Raw genomic sequence first — 21,079 nt, 5'->3', positions numbered from 1 at the left:
TATTTATTTTTTCGAAAATAATAGTTGATGGAAATTAGTAATCTTTGCCCATTATAATAAAGAAATGTCTAAAATTGCATTCGATTTACATATATGTATTGTGGAATGCAGCGCCCTAGGCGCCATTATTTATTTGATTTAGTTTATTTGTTATATACCCAAGCCATTATGCTAGTTTAAACTACGTACACATGCAAGTGTGTGGTGTGTGTATACTGTATACTGGTTAAGTGTTGTGTCCTGGTGGCCTCCCTCCTCCTGCTCATCGTCGTAGCTCCTGCTCCGACCATCCTTATAAACCTGCTCTTTATCATCATCATCTTCATTAACATCGTGTTCCTGCGGGCGGGGAAGCTGCATTGATTTAACTAAATCTAGGTGACTACGAATAAATAGAGTAAACGCAAGCTAAAAACGATAAAACGAAACGCGGAAATTCAACTGAGACCGGCTTTAAACATTGACGGCATTCTGCAGAGCTGTCTTGTCGTCCACGATGATGTTGGCGGCCGTGGCGGTCGGATTTGAGCTGAGCAGCTGCTTGGTGGACGAGCTGGAGGAGTAACTGTCGCTGGAGCTGCGCGTCGAGGCCGAGTTGCCGCTGATCGGGCTGTCCAACATGTCTGGGGAAATGGTATTTGATTTAAGAATTAAATAATGAACGAAAAAACAGATTATCAACGCACCTGGAAGGGAGCTAACGTTGTTGGACTTCAAATCCACAACTGTGGCCACCGAACCGGAACCCACCATGTTGCCCACCGAGGTGGACTTCTTGTGCAGATTCTTCTTCACCGCACTGCTGAAGCCCACGAGCGGAACGGGTGCAGGTCCGCCCACGGATCCGGCGCTCCTGCCGTTGCCGAGGCTTCCGGCGCCCAGCGGATCACCGCTCTTGGCTCGCTCCGAGGGACAGAGTGGACTCAATATCGAGTTCTGAGTATCTTCCGGCGTGTAGTAGTCCGAATCCTCGGCTGTGGCCTCGGCGGGCGAAGGTGTGCCGCCGCCGCCGCTAAGTTCTGGCCTCGGTTTGGTGCGCTTCAGCGAGGAGCCCTTCTTCAGGCCGGACTCCTCAGCGGACCCCTCGCCAGCTGGCTTTTCCGCATCGTCTGCCTCCAGGCAAGCGACCACTTGCTTCAGCGACTTGCTGGACACGTTCTTGCTCTTGCTGCCGGGCGACAGGAGCGGCGACAGCTTCTCGTTCTCGCTGTCCTCGTCGTCGTCGGTGCCCGCAGAGCCATCGCCACCGGATCCGGCCGTGGATCTGGGATACTTTCGTTCGTTGACGATCTGCAGCTTGTCCTGCTTCGCTTCCGGCGACGTGGATGTGCCGCCCAGTGTGGGCGAAGTGCAGGTGGCCGTGCTGGACTTCTTCGGATCGCTTTCGATTTCCACGGAATGTGTGGACGAACCGTTTCCGTTGCCGCCCGACTGGTTGGTAATGGTGCCCACCTCGCTGGTGGACGTGCAGGTCGAGGCGTTCTTCTTGATCTTCGGCCGCCGCTGGCTGCTGGACTTGATGGGCGAAGTGGCCTTGATGTCGGCACTGGTCATTGTCGAGGCGGCCACTGTGGCGGCGGAGTCGGTGATGTCGTGCTCGCTGGTCCTGAAAGAGGAAGTAAATATAATGAGTACCCTCGGATTTTGCATATTTTTTCCATTTTTGGTCCGATTTTTAACAAAATTTCTAGGTAGGTGTCGTGTTTTTCAAATGTAATGAATTCGGATGCATATCGGAAATATGCGAAATATATGCAAAAGATATGTGCATAAAATATGCAATATGTATGCAAAAAATAATAAATAAATATAATAAGTAGGCCTCGGAATTTGCATATTTTTCCCGTTTTTGGTCCGATTTTTACCAAAATTTCTAGGTAGGTGTCATATTTTTCAAATGTAATAAATTCGGATGCATATCGGAAATATGCAAAATATATGCAAAAAATATATGCATAAAATAGGCAAAATATATGCAAAAAAATAATAAATAAATATAATAAGTAGACCTCGGATTTTGCATATTTTTCCCGTTTTTGGTCCGATTTTTACCAAAATTTCTAGGTAGGTGTCATATTTTTCAAATGTAATAAATTCGGATGCATATCGGAAATATGCAAAATATATGCAAAAAATATATGCATAAAATGGGCAAAATATATGCAAAAAATAATAAATAAATATAATAAGTAGACCTCGGATTTTGCATATTTTTCCCGTTTTTGGTCCGATTTTACCAAAATTTCTAGGTAGGTGTCATATTTTTCAAATGTAATAAATTCGGATGCGTATCGGAAATATGCAAAATATTTGCAAAAAATATATGAATAAAATATGCAAGATACATGCAAAAAATAATAAATAAATATATTATATTTTTTCCATTTTTGGTCCGATTTTTAACAAAATTTCTAGGTTGGTGTCATATAATATTTTTCAAATGTAATAAATTCGGATGCATATCGGAAATCTACAAAATATATACAAAAAATATATGCATAAAATATGCAAAATATATGCGAATTCTAAGGAACCTTTAGTAAACACGGCGAGCAATTTAAACGAGCAGTTTGGCCAACAACTATTCTTCGGGTAAATTAGGTTGGCTATGAAATGGTCAATCTTGAATAGTTGAGTTTATTTTATATTTTGCATATATTTTGCATACTTTATGCAAATATTCAAAAAATTTCAAATATGCAATTAATTTTAAACTATATTTTTATTCAAAACGAACTTTGGTGTTTTCGGATTTGATCAAACTTTTCTAATAATAAGGTTTTCCCCATTGAGAGGCACTCGACTCACCTGGCCCTGGCCACATATTGCGGCGGTCCGTTGAGCGCCTCGATCAGCGAGACTGGAATATAGCCAGGCGGCACATCCACGGGCGCAGGCTCCCCGCCCGTCGACGTGGGCGTGTTCTGGTGCAGCACATGCGTGCTAATCCCCTTCTGGACAGCCCGAATCTGCAGCAGCGCCCGGAAAGGAGCCCTGCAAATGGGACAGTTGTTGGCCTGGTAGCGCAACGAGTCGGCACACGAATTGCACAGGCAGAGATGGCGGCAGGGCAGGATCAGGGTGTCCCGGGTCTCACTCATGCAGATGACACACTCGCTGCCATGATCGTCGATCTCCTCGTCCAACGACGTCTTGTTCACCGCCTTGTTCTCGATGCCGTAGATCTCCTGCAGCAGATAGCACAGGCCATCCACGAAGATCTTCTGCTTGAGGGCGCGCAGCACATAGCTGCCGTTCTCCGGATGATGGTCGATCACACAGATGGTGGTGTGCGACTGGCGGCACTCGTCGCTGCCCTCCTCCACCACACAATGGATGGCCACGGGATATTGCTCGCGTCCCGGGCTGTAGCCCAGCTCATCCTCGGGCATCTGCTGCGGATTGAAGACGTGGCCCGGCTGCGAGAAGCACTGATTGATGCCCTTCTCGTAGTGGTACGTCTCCGAGGTGAGGCCCTCGCGCGGCACCAGCGTCACGCCGCTGGGACTGACGTCCTCGGAGCAGAAATAGTAGATGGTAATGGCGCACTTGGCGTCCGAGTCGAAGGTGAACTCGATGTTGTACGAGCAGGGCGGCGGTGGTGGAGCCAAGTCTGGATCTCCGCCACCCAGGCCCATGGAGCACAGGACATTGCCGTCCACATCCTCGATGGTCACATTGGATTTGTCCTTCTCCAGGTCCAAATCCCGATCGATGTCGATGTCCTTGATGGGCGTAGGCGTGGGCGTGGGCTTGGGCTTGGGCTTCTCGATGAGGCCCACCATCTTCTTGTCGTTCAGCGTCTTGACGAAGCGCACCGACTCCTTGCGAATGTTGACCAGACTCTTGAGGGTCTTGGTGGGTTCGTTGGCCTGCGGCGGGGGATACGGAAAGGCGGTGGGTCGGTTGCCCAGGAAATTGAGATCCGCATTCTCGCCAAACAGATAGGATTCCGGCTGCGGCGTGTCGAAGCGCTCGCCGCCCATGATGAAGTGCGTCCCAAAGAAGTTGCCCATTCTGGGTGGATATTTGTAGGCATTGTTCGTGCTCGGATCCGCCTCCTCCACCGCCGCGTTCTGCCTGCTCACAAAGTTGCCCATTTGGTCGGGAGATGCAGGTGTATCCCTATGTCGTATATCCGATCCTCTGGAGCCTCTGGTTTTGGTTTTCTCTGCTCTGGTTTATTATTCTATTTTCGATTTCCCCTATTTTCTTCCTTTCTCTTAGGCCATCGATGGCAAGTGCTATCGCGCATATCGATAGCAGCGACTTCTTTCGTCAATCGATTATTTAAACGGTCAAATGGTTGTACAAATGTCCCTAACTTCTTTGTACTTTTAAAAATCATTTTAACTAAAGCTTTCCAAAGTTTACATCTTTTAGTAGATTAGAATACTTTTTTTAGCTCTTTAAATACTTGAAATGTTTACAATATGTAAAAGAAAAATAATTATCTCTAACTACTAAAATGAAAACTAAATTTTAGAACAGCAAGTGAATAATTCAGTTCTTTGATATGCCCAATGGGTTTTTTATACAATATAATATTCTAGTACTTGCTACAAAATGTTTTACTAGGTCTGTTGTCTAGCACTTGTGTAATAATGTTTTATTAAGTAAATACAACTTCTTTATTTTGAGACCCAAATAATATTTTCGTAAATAATATATAAATAAATTTACATACAAATTCTATATTTTTAGTAATAATAATGGTAAGAAGTAAATACAACTTATTTATTTAGAGACCAAGATAATATTTTCGTAAATAATATACAAGCTAATAAATAACTATCAATACAAATATAAAAATAGTAAATACAACTTATTTATTTAGAGACCAAGATAATATTTTCGTAAATAATATACAAGAAAATACATAACTTTCTATACAAGTATAGAAATAGTAAAAAGTAAATACAATTTATTTATTTTGAGACCAAGATAATATTTTCAGGGGGATTCCCTAAACTGTTGAATTGCTGAATTGTTGAAAATTCAACAAAAAATTTCAGCAATTAAGGGAACGACCCAAAATGGTTCCTGTTGAATTTTCAAACAGCTGTTATTTGTTGAAAAATTTCACGGAATTTAAAGCATATAAAATTTGATTTATTATTGCTAGTTACTCTCTAAAAGTGTTACCAAGGTAAAAAGAACCACAAATATGCTTTCTAAGTTGATTTTAAAATAAATAATGTTTACTGGTGATACTAAAATATTACAGAGTTGCCACGACTTTTAAAAAAAGGTGACAACTCTGGCTTTTCAGCAATTCAAGAAAATTTTCATCAGCCCCGAGGCTGTTGAATTGCTGAAATTTCTGAAAGTTGACTTTGTATGGAACAGCTGATTAACAGCTGACCAAAATTCAACAATTCAGCAATTCAACAGTTTAGGGAATCCCCCTTTCGTAAATAATATGTAAGCAAATAAATAACAGATTTAGAAATAGTTACTGTAAATGTACCCATGGGTACCATCACCTGCGGCGTTGCCAGACAGCTCCGCCAGCCCGCGTTGCCAACTACCTCGAAGTCGGCGTTGCCAACGAATTCAAAGCAACAACAAACGGCGCCAAAATAGCGTTGCGAAAATGGCAAATAAATCCGGGAGCAGAGCACACGCCGCCACGATGAGCGTGAGCATGGACGAGTCCATCTGCGCGTACTTCGTGAACAACCTGAAGCCGGGCGCGGAGGCCCAGGAGGCGTCTGGCGAGGCGCTCCTGGAGCAGTTTGAGGCGTCGCTGGAGCTGCTATCGCAGCAGCTGGCGGAGACGCAAATCCGGCAGATAAAACCCAGCGAGGGATATCCTTTAATAGCCGCTGGGAACCTGACCAAGAAGGATGTCTTTGTGCTGGCCCACTTCGAGGGCGACTTCTTCGAGCAGCTGCAGCAGACGCGCGCCCTCATCCTGGGGCCACCCTGCCTGCTCAGCTGCCTGCGACGCAACGAACCCATTCCCGAGGGCGGCAGCAAGGCCATCTACACGACGGCCATGCGGGATCTGCAGGTCTCGGCCACCGGGATCACGCCCCAGAAGAAGGAGGAGCTCAGCCGGCTCATCCACTGGATGGGCGGCAGCTACTTCCAGAGCTTCGGCCACCGCACCACGCACCTCATCGCAAACACCATCAAATCCAGCAAGTACGAGCAGGCCACGCTGAACGGAGTGCCCGTGATGCACGTGGACTGGGTGCAGTACGTCTGGGAGCAGAGTCGCCGCAGTCAGGGTGACTCATTCAGGGCCACCGATCCGGATTGCGACAAGTACCGCCTGCCCATCTTCTTTGGAGCCAACATCACGTGCAGCGGCTTGGATGTCGCTCGCAAGGATCAGGTGATGCGGCTGGTCAACGAGAACGGCGGCATCTATCATCGCGCCTTTCGCTCCCAGGTGGTGGACATCGTCATCACCGAGCAATCGAAGACGGACACCGAGAAGTACAAGGCGGCCATACGCTACAAGAAGGATGTCTTGCTGCCCGAGTGGATCTTCGAGAGCTGCAATCGTGGTTATGCTTTGCCCACCAAGGACTACGAGGTGCGCGCCGGCAAGACAGCCGCCTCCACGCCCACAAAGAGCACACGTTCCGTTGCTGATCAGTCGCAGCTCTCGGATCTCTCGAGGATCAGCTTCGTCTCCGGCTCGCGGCGCATGTGCAGCGATCTGACCACGGTCAATGAATCCGTGAGCAGTGGCATGGGCTCCCCTGCCAAGGAGCTGCTCAAACAGGCCACTGCCTCCAGCAGAAACTACCAGCAGGTGCTGGCCGAGATTTGTCCGCGGCAGGCGAAGAAGGCGGGAGCTTTTCTAGACGGCTGCTGCGTCTATTTGAGTGGCTTTCGTTCGGAGGAGCGGGAGAAACTGAACAGAGTGCTAAATACCGGGGGAGCCACCCGCTACGACGAGGCCAACGAGGGCATCTCGCACATCATTGTGGGCCAACTGGACGACGCTGACTACCGCCAGTGGCAAAGCGACGGTCTCATGGGCTCCGTGCATGTGGTGCGCCTCGATTGGCTGCTGGAGAGCATACGAGCTGGCCGCCTGGTCAGCGAGCTAGTGCATCGCGTGTCGCTGCCGCAGAACCGCGAACCCGACGTTGCCTCGCCGGCCAGCAAGCGAACGCTGCGCTCCATGAACCACAGCTTCAAGCAGCCCACGCTGCCCATCAAGAAGAAGCTGTTCGATCAGGAGGCGGATCCTGTGCAGCAGGAGGAGGAGGAGCAGCCGGATCACACGCTGCTGGATCAGTACTCGCAGGATCAGGGAGCAGTGGCCCAGCTTCCCCCGGCGGATGTGAGTCTCCTGCAGCCGGCAGCCAGTTCCACGCAAATGGAGATACGTCTAAGGAACTCAATGGTTAATCCCAATCCCCCAGCTCCCCTCCAGCAAATACCCGATTTGAGTGCCAGCACTTTGTCCATTGACTTTGAGAAACTAGACTACTTTCAGGGCCACTCGGTCTACGTGCACAAGGATTGCTTCAATGCGGAGTTCTACCAACAAATGCTCACCGAATGCGAGACGGCCCAGGGTCTGCTGGTCCCCTCGAGCTTCGCCGACGAGGTGGACTACGCCATCGTCAGCTTCGAGGTGGCCTTCGATGCGCAGGAGCTGCCCGTGCGGGCCAGGAATATAGTCACCGAGCTGTATCTCGAGAGCTGCATGAAGAAGAACCAGCTGCTGCCGCTGGAATACTACCACCAGCATGTGCCCGCCGCTGCACTGCGTCAGCCCTTGAAGGGTATGACCATTGTGGTCTCTATTTATGCGGGATTGGAGAGGGATTTCATCAACTCCGCGGCCGAATTGCTGGGCGCCTCGGTCAACAAGACTTTTATCAAAAAGGAGAAGCCACTGCTCGTGTGTCCCACTGCCGAGGGCTCCAAGTACGAGGGCGCCATCAAGTGGCACTATCCCGTCGTCACCTCGGAGTGGCTGGTGCAGTGCGCCCGCACGGGCGAGAAGCTGCCCTATGTGGGTCACCTGGTGGGCCAGAGTCCCGAGGATTTCCCTATATCACCGCGTCTGCGGGAGAGTAATGCCAGGACGAACAGAACGCGACCGGAGGAGGCTACCCTGGTGGCTCCGCCGCCGCTGGAGGAGGAGGAGAATCAACCGGAACTAACACCGCTGCGCAATCGCAGGGTTTCCGAGCTGGCTGGAAATCCAGGGGGACGCCTTCGCAGCTCTGGCTCCTCACCCGACTCCCCCTGCACGCCGCTCAGCCAGGTGGGCGCCCAGAAGTACAACCTCGACTTCCTCGAGCAGTTCGTCCAGCGGCTGGACACCGACGAGGGCAAGGACTGTGTGCGCGAGATCATCCGCGAGATGCAGGCCAACCAGACGCCGGAACTAGAGCGAATTCGTCGGCAGGCCTGTACTCCGATCAGCAGGAAGCATCCTCGCCCTGCGCCTGGTATACCCGACTTTTGCCTCACTCCGGAGTTCCAGCAGCGCATGGCCGATGACTTCGAGCGGCGCTGGCGCCTGCCCACCCAGAAGATCAAGCCGGACACTCCGCTGGCCGTCATCAGGCAGCGGGTGATGAGGATTACCTGCGAGACTCTGGGCATTGAGTATGAGGAGAAGCAGGAGGAAAAGGAGAAGGAGAAGGAGCCACCAAGCACGCTGAAGAAGAAGCCGCCCACGAGAACCCAGGCCACCAAGCTCAACTTTGATAGATCCCCTAAAACACCCAAGCTTTCTGTAAGCAAGAAGACGCCGCTGAGGGCCAGCCAATCGCCCTTCCTGGTGGCCAACACACAGAGTCCAAGGGCAGCCGGAGCAGCTGCCTCCGCAGAGAGCGAGGAAGGCCAGAGCACCATTAACTTCGACAAGATCAGCTTCGAGGAGTCGGCTGCTCCGTTGGCGGCGCCGCCGGATGTCAAGCAGATCACCGACTACCTGAAGAACTGCGAGTCGCGGCGGAACAGTTTGAAGCGCAGCCACGACAGCGACTTGGTGGAGTGTCCAGAGAGCGAGGTGCAGTACGTCCAGCCCTTCGAATCGGAGGGCTTTGCTTTGCACACCGAGGACATGGTCGACTGGCGCGATCCGGCCGAGTTCAACGCGGCCAAGCGGCGATCCTCGGGCGGTGGTTCGCCCAAGATGCAGTACCGCGGCATTCCCTGCTTCACCATTTCGTGTGGCGACGATGAGGAGAAGCGCGAGGAGGTCATCCAAAGGATTGGCCAGCTGGGCGGTCGGTTGTGCGAGAATCTAATCAACTACGACGACAACTGCAGCCACCTGCTGTGCGAGCGCCCGAATCGCGGCGAGAAGATGCTGGCCTGCATAGCGGCGGGCAAGTGGATCCTCAACATGCAGTACATCGAGCAGTGTCACTCGCGGGGTTACTTTTTGGACGAGGCTCTGTACGAGTGGGGCAACCCGAAGGCCCTGAATCTGCCCGCTTTGGCGCCCGAGGAGGAGCCCATTGCGGCGGCCGTGCATCGTTGGCGCACCGAGCTGAGTGCCAGCGGCGGAGGAGCCTTCTCCCATCACCGGGTGATCCTCAGTCTGCACGAGCGGAGTGGAGCGCCCATTAGGAATGTTTTGCGCGCCGGCGGAGCCAGCATTGTGGAGGCGAAGTCACCATTTGCCGCGGATCCTTTGGCCTCCACCGCCACCCATTGCTTTGTGGACACCAGGAAGGCGCCGCTGACGCAAGAGGATTTGACGCATCTCCTGCAGAGCGGCGTCCAGGTGCTCAGCCAGATGGCCATCAACACCTACTTGATGAACGGCCGGGATGCCGATCTGGGGAAGTACGAGGTGAAGTGAAGTTCCAATCGCCTTTTTGTTCCTGTTCCAAATTGATATTTTCTTTTCTAGTTTATACAAAAGTTATAAATTTATAGCCTCAAGCGGCTTGAATTTAAATTAGTTTAATCATGAATTTTTTTGTTTTTGTACTGAAAGTCGATTTGTCTCCAAATTGAACATTTAACCAAGCATGATTTATAATTTACCACTGCTAAAAAGAATTTGTACAAGTCAACACATCTAATTTGCTGGCTTTCTTTTTGTTTCATTTCATAAAAATTTTTATTTTGAAAAAATAATCGAAAAATATTTCAAGGACAAATTGGCTTTCGGTTTTCTTTTCACTAAGTGTGTAATTTTTATTTCTTTCTATCCAAGAGATATTTATTTTTGTGCTATTACTTCATTCCGATTCTTTATTAAATAAATGAAATTATAAATTGAAAACCGAATTTGTATTCTTAACTTGAATTGAGAAGTCAATTTGCCAGATGAGATCTGGATGTTGAAAAAAAGCATCATTAGGAATCAATAGAAAAAATAAAGGAATAATTGTAATAAAACATGGTTATTAGGGATTTTTTCTATTTATAAATAAAAATCAGGAATAAAACTTATAGAATGATTCCTAAAATCTGGAATAAAAATGCAATATCTTTCAAATCACGAATAATATATAAAAAAAAAGGAAAACTAACTTTTGATCTTGGGATCAAAACTTTTCAAATGATATAATTCCTACCCAAAACTCAACGACCAATGAATATGTCCAACTGTAATGTACTTTTCATTTATTTAACGTTTATATATTTGTATGTATTTGTAGGTGTGTGTATGTGTGTGGGTTCTTGTATATAATATAGCATGTATGTACTATGTATGTATAATTTCACTTAGCTTCTGTTCCGTTTCCGTTTCTGTCTCAGTTGTTCAGTAATTATGGTATAGCAGTACTTTATATTTGATTCACATGGTTCACGTGTATACATACATATATAATTCGGGTTCTTTACAATCCATGCAGCTCAGTTAGCTCTATTCTGTGTGGGATTCATTATAAAATTCCATATTATATAACTATAGGTATATAATTGTCTGTGTTTTGTGGGTGTGTTTTTAGTGGAATCGCATGCTCTAGGCTACAAATTCATCAAAAATAGATAGTACACAGGAATCGATCGGCGTAGAATTATGATTTATAGTTGATCTGTTTTCTGTTTTCCGTTTGTTGCTTGTTTCTTTTTTTAAGCCGCAATTGGCAGACTGGCGGCATTTTACACTTTAAAATTACAGTTCTATATATTAATATTTATGTATACATATATACGGTTTATGTTGATTTAGTTTTCTTTTTTTTTTTTGTTAGCATTTAAATTTGTTCAATGTTTGTTATGTTTTTATATCGCAGCGATAATTTGTTAGGTTTTCTTTTCTATAGGAGGCAATTGTTTCAACTTGATGAAATTGGAAAGTCTGAAGCTCGCTTCGCTGCTCCCTTTTCTTTTTCAAATAAACGCGCAATGAATCGACACACGGGAAAAACAGAGGTTCCTCACAATCGTACATATTAATAATAATTATAATAGTGGAACTTGGAGCTTAGCAATTAAAAAATCTCTTTGCTGGGCGTTGAGATTCCCAGTGGCTGTTCGTAGTCGCTGGACGAAATGCCGGCGATTACGGATGCGGATGCAGAGTCGGAAGCCTTCTTCTCCTTGCGCTGCGACTTCTCCTTTTTATGCTTCTTCTTGTGCGCCTTGGAGGCCACCTGCTGCTCCACCTCCCCCTCCTCTTCCAGCACATTAAGGATGCCGCTTTCGGGCGCCGCTTCCCGCGACTTCTCCTTGTTCTTCTTCTTTTTGTGTTGCCTGGCGACATCGGCTGGAAGGAGGCTTGAAGTATTGTTGTTGTCGTTGCTGGGGGCGGAAGTGTGGCTGGGACTGGGAGTGGGCGTGTCGGCGTCGATGAGATCAATCACCGGCTGGGCGCTCCTTTCCCGCCTGCCCTCCCGATGCTTCTTCCGCTCCTTCTCCTTATCCTTGTCCTTTTTCCGATCCTTCTTGGAGCTGCTACTGCTGCCGGCCAGCTCAGCCGGCGCCTTGAGATTCTCTTTGCCCGTCGTCGACTTCTTGGAGGAGGAGGACCTCACGGCGGGCGCCTCGAAGTCCGTTCTGTGGAAGGAATCATAATAATATATCAATGTTTTGTATTGGGTTAGCTAATTCCATTTATCCTTACATATCCAGCTCAATGTCCAGCGCTCGATGCGGGTCATTCGGATCGTACTTGCCGTCCTTGTCCTCGCTGTCCGACAGGGAAACCCCCTCGGGCATGTCCAGCGTGGTGTTCACAATATGCAGGGGCTTCGGTTCTGCAAAGGTTAAGGTTTAGAGAAGGTGCTTCGAAATGGTTTACTCTGACTACCACCTCCTTCCGACTCGGAGCTGCTGTTGTATGCCACTTTGTTCTTAGCCTTTTTGCTCTTCTTGCCCTTTTTATGCTTCTTCTTGCCATCCTTGCCGCCCTGCGCCGCCGCCTGCTGCTCCTGCAGGTATTTATCCGATCGCTTGGTAACTAGAGAATAGTAGATTTATGATTAAATTCTAAGTAATAGCATTTAAAAAGATAACTTGAAAAAGCCCAAATTAAATTCAAAATCTAAATTCAAATAATAAATAGAAATGTATCTTGTTCAACACCTTGAAAAAGCCCAAATTTAATTCAAAATCTAAATTCAAATAATAAACACAAATGTATCTAGTTCGACACCTTGAAAAAGCCCAAATTAAGCTCAAAATGTAAATCCACAATTATAAATAAAAGCTGAAGGCCTTAGCTGCTAGAGCTCTTAATCTTAGTTAGCTTATAGTTTTAACTTTAAGTTTGCTTTATATAAATAAATAACACATGGGTAGATTTATGATTAAATTCTAAGTAATAGCATTTAAAAAGATAACTTAAAATTAAATTCAAAATCTAAATTCAAATAATAAATACAAATGTATCTAGTTTGACACCTTGAAAAAGCCCAAATTAAGCCCACAATTATAAATAAAAGCTGAAGGCCTTAGCTGCTAGAGCTCTTAATCTTAGTTAGCTTATAGCTGTAACTTTAAGTTTGCTTCATATAAATAAATAAATAAATAAGATAACTTACTGCCCACCCGCAGCGCAGCCACGCCCTCCATGTCCAGCGGCAGCTCCGTGATGGGAATGTCGTCGATATTGTCGTACTGATCCGCATTCGCCGACCCTCCGCTCGCCGTCGGCGTGGACTTGAGGTAGTGGGGATTGTTCGACTGCTCCATGAGACGCGCCATCCGCTGGCGCTCCAGTTGCTCGGGCGTCAGTTCCAGGCTCTGTCGCCGCTTGCCGCCACTTCCTCCGCCACCGCCGCCTCCCTCCACGCCCGCGCCGCCTTGCGAGGCGCTGACGAAGAGCTCGTCCTTGTCGTGCTCCGAGGACGAACTGCTCGCCGCATCCTCCGGCGGCGGTGCGTTGATCCACTCGTCCAAATCCAGGCCATCCGGCAGCGGCACCTTCCTTTGCGCCTTGGGCGCCACCGGTATCAGCTCGCCAGCGAACAGCAGCGTCATCTCCTGGACAATCTCAATGGCCAGTGGCGGAATGCAGCCCGTGTCCATGGCATCGTCCGTCGTGGCCAGTTGGTTGCGCAGCATCTCGATCAGCATGCAAGCCGAGTTGGCTCGCTCCTGCACCTCAATGTCGCTGGAGCCATTGAAGTGTTGCAGTTTATCGAGTACATGATCGCAGAGCTAGAGAAAGGAAATCAAGTATTAATACAGGAAAATTATCTGGGGAAAAAGAGAACCCTTACCCTCACTAATCCCGGCAAATCCTGAACCTCCAGACATGTGGTGGCCAGGCGGGCAAACAGCTTGATCACGTTCTGCACGTAGACACCCTGGATGTGACCGGGCAGCTGCCGCGGACGCAGCAGGATGTTGAGCGTCTTCTCCGCATCCTCCAGCTCGCCGGCAAACTCGCCCACAATCCAGGCGGCCGCGTAGAGCACCTCGTACATGGAGTTGCTCTGCGCCGAGACGGTGAACGTGTCCAGCAGGTTGGTCATCTCGTTGACGGCGAATTGCCGCACCACTGGCACGCGAATGGCCACGTCCAGGAGTTGCTCGGCAATCAGGCGGCCGTGCCGTGAGCCAGCCTCCAGCTGAATGAGCTCCACGAGCACGGTGAGATACCACTCGAAGTTGGTCACGTACAGGTAGGAACTCTGGGCGCAGATCTCGATCACCTTGTAGAGCAATTCGTCCCGGTAGGCCGAGCCCTCCGCCCGCTCCATGTGGCCGAGCAGACGCTTAACGATCTCCATGAGGTTCTTCTTCGAGACCATGCCGTACAGCAGGTCGAGGGCGCGCAGTCGGATCGACTCGTCCTTGTCGTCCAGGCACGCGAGAATTAGGTCCTTGTGCGCCTGCACGCTCTTCGGGTGCGTCTTCAGGATCTTCGACATGGCCAACAGTCCAAGGTATTTCACTGAAAGCGGAAAAATAATCATTAATATATATTTTATTTTGAAGAAATAATATAGTAAAGTTGTATTCAAATTACATATAACACCTAAATTTAAAACGCGAATTCTTTAGTTGGTAATTGTCCATAATATTGGTTGATTCTAATTTATGAATCTATATACAATTTTTATCTATGACTATTTATTATTAGGTCAAATATACTGGAAATCACCTTTCATGGCTAAATTGTTAAAACGCGAATTCTTGAGTCGAATCAAAAATCAACCAAACTATTCTTGAGATAATATAACCCAAACAAAAATACAAAAAATCTTTCCGCGAATTCTTTAGTTAAATAAAAATAAAAATATTGTTTGAATCTCAAACTTAGGTACATTATTTATATTATATAGAATATCATTCTTATTTTTAAGGAAAGAACTTTTCTTAGCTAAATTTTTAAACGGGAATTCTTGATTTTTTGGTAAATTGTTAACGGACTGAATTATTTAGGTAAAAACTGTCAAAACTGTCTATACATATGGTGTTTTTTTTTTAAGAAACAGATTTGGTTCATTGCGAAAATGTTTTAGCGCGAATTCTTCATGTTTTGAGTAAAGGTTAACGGACTGAGAATAGAAAATACTCACGGTTCTGGTCGGAATCCTCGATAAGGATGCGGAGCTTCTGCACGCAGAGCTGGATGGAGGCACTGTGGTTGGGCATGCCGCTGCTGATGCTGATTAGCACCGCGATCACCGTGTTGATGCACTCGTACAGGAGACTCATCGCCGAGGTGCTGTTGGTGAGTTGGGTTTGGTTTTGGTTCGTTTTTGTTTTGGTTTTTTGTTCGTGGTTTGGTTGGTTGTTTTTGTTTTTTTTTTTTTGTGGTTGGTATAAGTTTGAGAAAAAAAGGAACTTGTATTAAGAGTAAGCAGCGGTAAAGCGACAAACATTGCACTACAACAATAGCAATTGGCAATGGCAACAACAACAACAACAACGGCAATATGGATAGCAGTATAGTGGTTTAGTATAGCGATAACAATTAGCGATTATAGCGATAGACATTAGAAAAACACAAGATTGCGAAGCAACGCATCAAAGGCAACCAAAAAAGAAAAAACCAACAACAGCAACAACAACAACAACTGCAACAGCTCGATTTTTTTGTTCCGCTTTTTTTTTCGATTTTACTTGTTTTATAACTTTTGTTCTCAATGAGTGTGCTCGATAAGCAAAATATCGATAGGCAAACGACATAACTAAAACGAATACAAACTAAAGCTGGATGGCGACAGTCAAAAGTTGAGAGAGATAGAGAGACATAAGAAGCTAGAAGATTTGTACAATTAAATAAAAATAATGAAAACTAATATATTCATAATATTCAGTCGCACAATCATCGAGCAGCTTCAATTATCAATCGATCGATTTGAATCGGCCATTAATCGGTCTCATTTTGATTACGATTTCGATTCTTTGCTTTCGCCTTGCTTTGTTGCAATCGTTTTCCACACACTTTCGGGGAAACGCATGTATTTCTTATTGTATTTTCCGTTAATTTTTTGTTTTGTTTTTGTTTGTTTTGCAATGATTCAAGACTTGCCTATGAATTAGATTTGTGAGTGGTTCTATTAATTTCTTTCCTAGCCGGGGTTCTAAGGGGGTTAAAGCGCCAAACTGCAAATGCAAAGAGAAAAAGAAACAAGCAACAAATTATAATTTACACACAATCGAAATCATCAACGTCCTTATCCACAACTAAAACTAAAACTAACACTAAAACTAAAGCTAAAACCGAAAACTAAACTTAAAGTAAAATGGTAAAAAAAACTTAAAAAGAGTAAAGAACATTTCTCTCCCTATTAAACTGGCTGTGAGTTTGGTTTAATCGTTCTTCGTTTTTGACTCTTGTTGTGGTCCTTCCTGCCGGATCGTATCTCATGGTGATATGTCTATATATTTGGAGTTTCTCAGGGTCTTGGATGTTAGCCTTCTTTTTTTTGTAGCGAAATAAAAGTTGTACATTTTGATTGGTATACATTTGATGGCTTAAAGTTTGCTTTTGTTTCATCAAATCAAGCGAATTAAGCAGTTTTTCAACACAAAAAAGCCAAAGGAGTACGACGTGGTGAAATTGAGGTGGTGAAGGTGAATGGACAAAAGCTTATAGAAGTTTTTGAAAATATCGTATAATAAATATTGTAAATTATTGACTTTAAAGATTATTTATTATCCAAAGTTTGCTTAAAAAGATTTAAATAGTTTAGAAACGATTTCTACTTTTGATTTATTAATGTATAATGATAATATATTTTTTGTTTTAAAATATATTATTTTTAGACAGGTTCCATTCTTATTTTTCATAAGCTTTTATGCATTGTAAAGGATATGTAACATCATGTGCATCAACATGTGTGTAAAAAAATTGTGTGTCATTGAAATTGCAAAGTCAATTTGGGTAATTTCAATACGATTATAATCAATTACGACGCTCATGTGTTCTTTTGGGTGTGTGATGGGGTTCAAGTTCAAGGTGTGATGTAAATGTGATGTGGAACCGTGGATAAATCAAATGAAATTCGGGAAATAAACACTAAAGTATACAATATCTGTGTGTTGCTTCCATTTAAACAATTAGGATACCAAAGTATATACTCCAACGAAATGAAACGAAACAATAAGGGTTGTTCAATAACTAAAAGGTAAGTAGTAAAATGCTTTAGAGTAAATCAAAGCGCGTGCTGGTTTTGAATTAAGTTCTGGATTGGATTTTTCGTTTGTCTGATTAAAGAAAAGCGCGCCGATAAAAACCTGGAAATAATTTCAATTAGGGGCTGAGTCAATTTGCGTCCCAGCGCCGGTTCGATTGTCGTGAGGCTCGCGAACTAAAATTCATTCGATTTATATTTTTATTTGTATTTGGCATTTCATTCGGTTTTTTCATTAGTATTTTTTAAATATTTTTTTTTTTGTTTGGAGCGGGAGCAGAGGGAGGAGAGGGGGAGGAGTAGTTGTAGTGTTAATTAACTTTTTGTTAGACAAAGAATTCATTGTCTTATATAAAATATAGTATACGTATACGTAATAATATACATATACAGCAAACGAAATTTATGTTTGTCCGCGGACAAACGAAAACGAAAAGAATACATACTTAAAAACGGAACTTAAGAGTAAAGTAATCATTGTGAATATTTTTTTTTGGATGGCCCAAGGATGTGGTTCGGCACTCACCAGCTTGATGATCTTGATCAGCATCCAGTTGTTGGTCGATGTGGTCATGAGCTTGAAGAAGATCGGCGCCAGGGGCAGGTAATTTTTAGGATTTTTACGCGCTAACTCGCAAATAACATTAACGGCAGCCGATTGAACACCTAAAATAGGAGAAAAGAATATAAAAACATATGGTAATTCCATTTCAATAGCTCTAATAGGTTATATTCTCAGTTAAACCTGGATCTGGGTCCTCCAGTTTCTCCTTGAGTTTGGGAAATGCAGGTCTCAATGCTTCGGGATAGCGTAAAAATACTTTATACATCATAAGGACGGCTTTCATGCGCAGATACGGTTTTGTTGAGCTCATCTGAGAGGTGTTTGTAGTTAGATAAGTGAAAACGTTGATTACAAAACTATAGGATTGCCCAATACCAGTGTCATAATATCGTTGGCCAAATCGCGGGACAGATCGGGTGATATGAAGCAGCTTAGTCCACTCAACGCCACACCCGCATCGTATTGGTTCTGTGAGTTGAGATCCTTGCGTATCATATTGGTGGTCAGCATGAGGAGCTGTTGGTTAAGATAAATAAATATAAATAAGCTAGCACATCTCGGTTTGAAGATCAATTACCTCACTATCCGGATGGAAGCATTGACTGGCCGCCAGGTAGCCAATTCGCTTGCAGGTGAATCTGGATGAGCTCATCACCTCGATGATGTTGAAGCCTGCCCAGGAGATGTCGTAGCCCAGCATTTGTATCTGTCGAGAACGAGAATGAAAATCAAATCGAATCAATAAATATTAACATTTTCTGCTGATTTTGTGCAAACGAATTGGGGTGTCAAGGGTCTCGGCGAATGTGTGTGTGTGTGTGCCTGTTAAATATGTGTGCAGGATAGGCCCAAGGACTCAAGGACTCGTTAGCATTGAAATCCGCTTAGCTGCATCTCGTTTCCACACCTCACGCCCATGGGCAAAATAATGGTTATAAAGAATTTGGCAAGTCTTTATGTCAATTATACAAGAATAAGTAAAATAAAATTTAAAATATTATATATTATGTAAAAAATAAGGTAAGTTATATAAAACGAGAACATTTTACAGCATTTTATACAAAAAAATCGCAAAAGAAGAAATTTAATTAAAACTAATATAATTTTTTTGGGCACTTTGAAATTGTACTAATTCATTCTTAAAACGTTGTTCGATATATTTCCTAATTTCGGTTTTGATTTTTAGATTTTTATCTCCCACCGTTTTTGCTCCCTGTTCAACCTCCCGTTTTTAAGGGGCACTATTTTATTATTACTATGACTGCTATGCTATTGTTTCCTTCACAACTGTAATAACTATACATAATATATGTATGCTCTTGATGGCATCTTTCGTTTGGTGGGTGGCGGAGGTCTTTGTTTTTGGTCCTGCCCCTTGTTACCGCCGAGATTCAGTTGTTATTTTTATGGCTGTTGCTGTTTTTGTCCTTATTGTCACACTTGCCTACAAGGGCCCCATGCCACAGGCAATTTGCATCAAGTGCAGCCAGGCACTTTGCCGACTTTGAATGGCTGCCACCAGATTCCGGGGCATGCACGTCGCATCTGAATTTCCTAATCTAATGCTAAGCCGTCGTCTTCGAGGGAATTTCAATGTGAATCTTCTTTGGGTTGTCGGTGCATATTATTTAGGTTTATTTCGAAAATTCACAAGGGATTTTCTAATGTTCCAAAGGTTTTTCAAATTTCAGAATTTTTAATCTTTAATTTTTTAGTAAATTAGTTAAATAAAAATTAGTTAATTTAGTAACATATTTTATAAAATATTCCTTTATTTTCGTAAAATTTATTAAATGAGGGATTCTGAGGTTTATTAAGATCTTACTTTTTAGTAAATAATTTTATAAATTATTCCTATATTTCTTAGGTCTAGATTACACTTACGTAGGTCAGCTTGGCCACTGCATTGCACTTGACACTGATATTGTCCTGTCGCAGCTCCTGTTTGATCTCCTCGATGCACGTCGATATGTATTTGGCCTGCGGAGAAAGTGGATGTCAATCAATTCTATATATACTAGGTTCGTAAAGTTGAAATGCGAAATGTGCAACGGCAGCACATCATAAAACAACAAACATATCTGAGAATCGTCGAGGGGCTATCAGTTTTATACCCCCCACATACAAAGAGCAACAGAAGCAAAATAAAGTAAACACAAATTCCAAATCATACAGTTGCAACCAAAATAATAGTGATGTTAATTTCGAAACAAAAAACTTTTTAATTAAATATAAGATATTTGGATAATAATTGTAAAGAATATTGCAAAAGTACTTCAGTGAACCTCATAGAAACCACCGATGAGTAACTTGTATTCATGATTAAGCTACAAAATAAAAGCCCTTTAGGGTACTCCCACACTTAATATTTTGCTATTTCCCATTCAATAAGATAGATAGCCGCATAAAAGTGCTGCTATTAATTTAAATACAGCTGTAAATCAGTGTTTAGAAGAGCACTCAGAGAGAAAAAGTGTAGATAGCAATAATATACGTTTTAATCCTATACAAAAAATTTTGTTACGTGGATAAATATTTTAAGTTAAGTTACGTTTATTTTATTATTAAATCCCATCATATTTTGCTAAAAAAAAAATCTTATTCCACGTTAAATCATGAAAAGAATTTTTAAATATGGAAATGATTTTCAAATCATGGAAATGATCTTCAAATCATGCACATTTCTTTCTCAGTGTGCCAAAAAGAGAGAGGGAGAGTACCGTTAGTCGATCCTGCCAAACATTCCGAGTAGGACCAACCAAAAAAAAAAGCCAATCAGTGGGGGAATTTACATGGGTAAATATTTGATAAAAGCACTTGCTAATTAAGTGGGTGAGTGAGTGCGTTGGGAAAACTCCGCGTTGTGTTCTGCGTGTGGCTCTTTTTCAGCTTTTCCTGCTTTTCCTTGTTTTTTGCATTGTTGGCAGATGCCGACGCACACACACACACGTCCACTTTCACCCACACACACTCGCACACGAGCTCACCAAACTCTAATAAGATTCCCTTAATGCAAACGAAATTTGTCAGCCAATTAGCGAGTTCTAATTGAACGCACAGCTGTGCCGCAGGGGGCGTGGCTGTTGGGGGCGGCAGTTTTGGGGGGGCGGCTGGTGGTCGGTGGGAGGGGCCGTTCGTCCTGGACACGCTTACCTCATTATCCTTGTTGTTCCGAATGCCGCGCACCAAATCGGTGAGGTTTTTATCAAACATACGCTCGAAAAAGTTACCCTTCACTTTCTTCAGTGCCATGTTTGCTCTAGCTGTTGGTTCTGTTTTTCCTTGCGACGCTCTGCAATCGGTATCTCTCGCTCTCGAGGACTTTGACTATTTTGGCGAGGCGATCTCAGCACAGCACCGGCGGCAGCAGAAAGGCACTCACTTCCGTCTTTTTCCGATTTGTTTTCGTTTTCTTTAATTTAACACCAGCAGTGGTGGTGGCACAAAAATTGCACATTAATCGATACTGTCGAGAATCGATGTTTTCCCACGGGTGGCTAACTTGGCTAAGCATGGGTTCGTGCATTCG

General features: G+C 44.5%; 3 protein-coding genes across 3 annotated transcripts; 1 reads left to right on the top strand and 2 right to left on the bottom strand.

Moving 5' to 3' along the window:
• Positions 1-96: 96 nt before the first annotated feature.
• Mrgn1 (Mahogunin ring finger 1) lies at positions 97-4,247 on the bottom strand. The gene is made up of 3 exons (XM_017137625.3): positions 2,809-4,247; positions 687-1,606; positions 97-623 (listed from the first exon to the last, which is right to left on the bottom strand). Exons 1-3 carry the CDS (start codon positions 4,098-4,100, stop codon positions 454-456), a joined length of 2,382 nt encoding a protein of 793 aa, XP_016993114.2. The 5' UTR covers positions 4,101-4,247; the 3' UTR covers positions 97-453.
• A 1,248-nt stretch (positions 4,248-5,495) lies between these two features.
• mus101 (mutagen-sensitive 101) lies at positions 5,496-10,230 on the top strand. Its single transcript, XM_017137572.3, has one exon. It carries the CDS (start codon positions 5,597-5,599, stop codon positions 9,794-9,796), a length of 4,200 nt encoding a protein of 1,399 aa, XP_016993061.2. The 5' UTR covers positions 5,496-5,596; the 3' UTR covers positions 9,797-10,230.
• Positions 10,231-10,554: 324 nt separating this feature from the next.
• On the bottom strand, positions 10,555-20,998 carry g (adaptor-related protein complex 3, delta 1 subunit-like garnet). The gene is made up of 13 exons (XM_017137573.3): positions 20,704-20,998; positions 19,435-19,530; positions 18,128-18,256; positions 17,926-18,066; positions 17,731-17,860; positions 17,512-17,651; positions 15,881-15,954; positions 14,922-15,070; positions 13,617-14,293; positions 12,936-13,554; positions 12,206-12,352; positions 12,017-12,149; positions 10,555-11,949 (listed from the first exon to the last, which is right to left on the bottom strand). The coding sequence occupies exons 1-13, from the start codon at positions 20,800-20,802 to the stop codon at positions 11,385-11,387; spliced, it is 3,099 nt and encodes a 1,032-aa protein (XP_016993062.2). The 5' UTR covers positions 20,803-20,998; the 3' UTR covers positions 10,555-11,384.
• Positions 20,999-21,079: the final 81 nt, after the last annotated feature.

Source organism: Drosophila takahashii, chromosome X (assembly GCF_030179915.1).
Source record: "Drosophila takahashii strain IR98-3 E-12201 chromosome X, DtakHiC1v2, whole genome shotgun sequence".
Taxonomy (NCBI): domain Eukaryota; kingdom Metazoa; phylum Arthropoda; class Insecta; order Diptera; family Drosophilidae; genus Drosophila; species Drosophila takahashii.
This window is presented reverse-complemented; position numbering and strand designations above follow the sequence as displayed.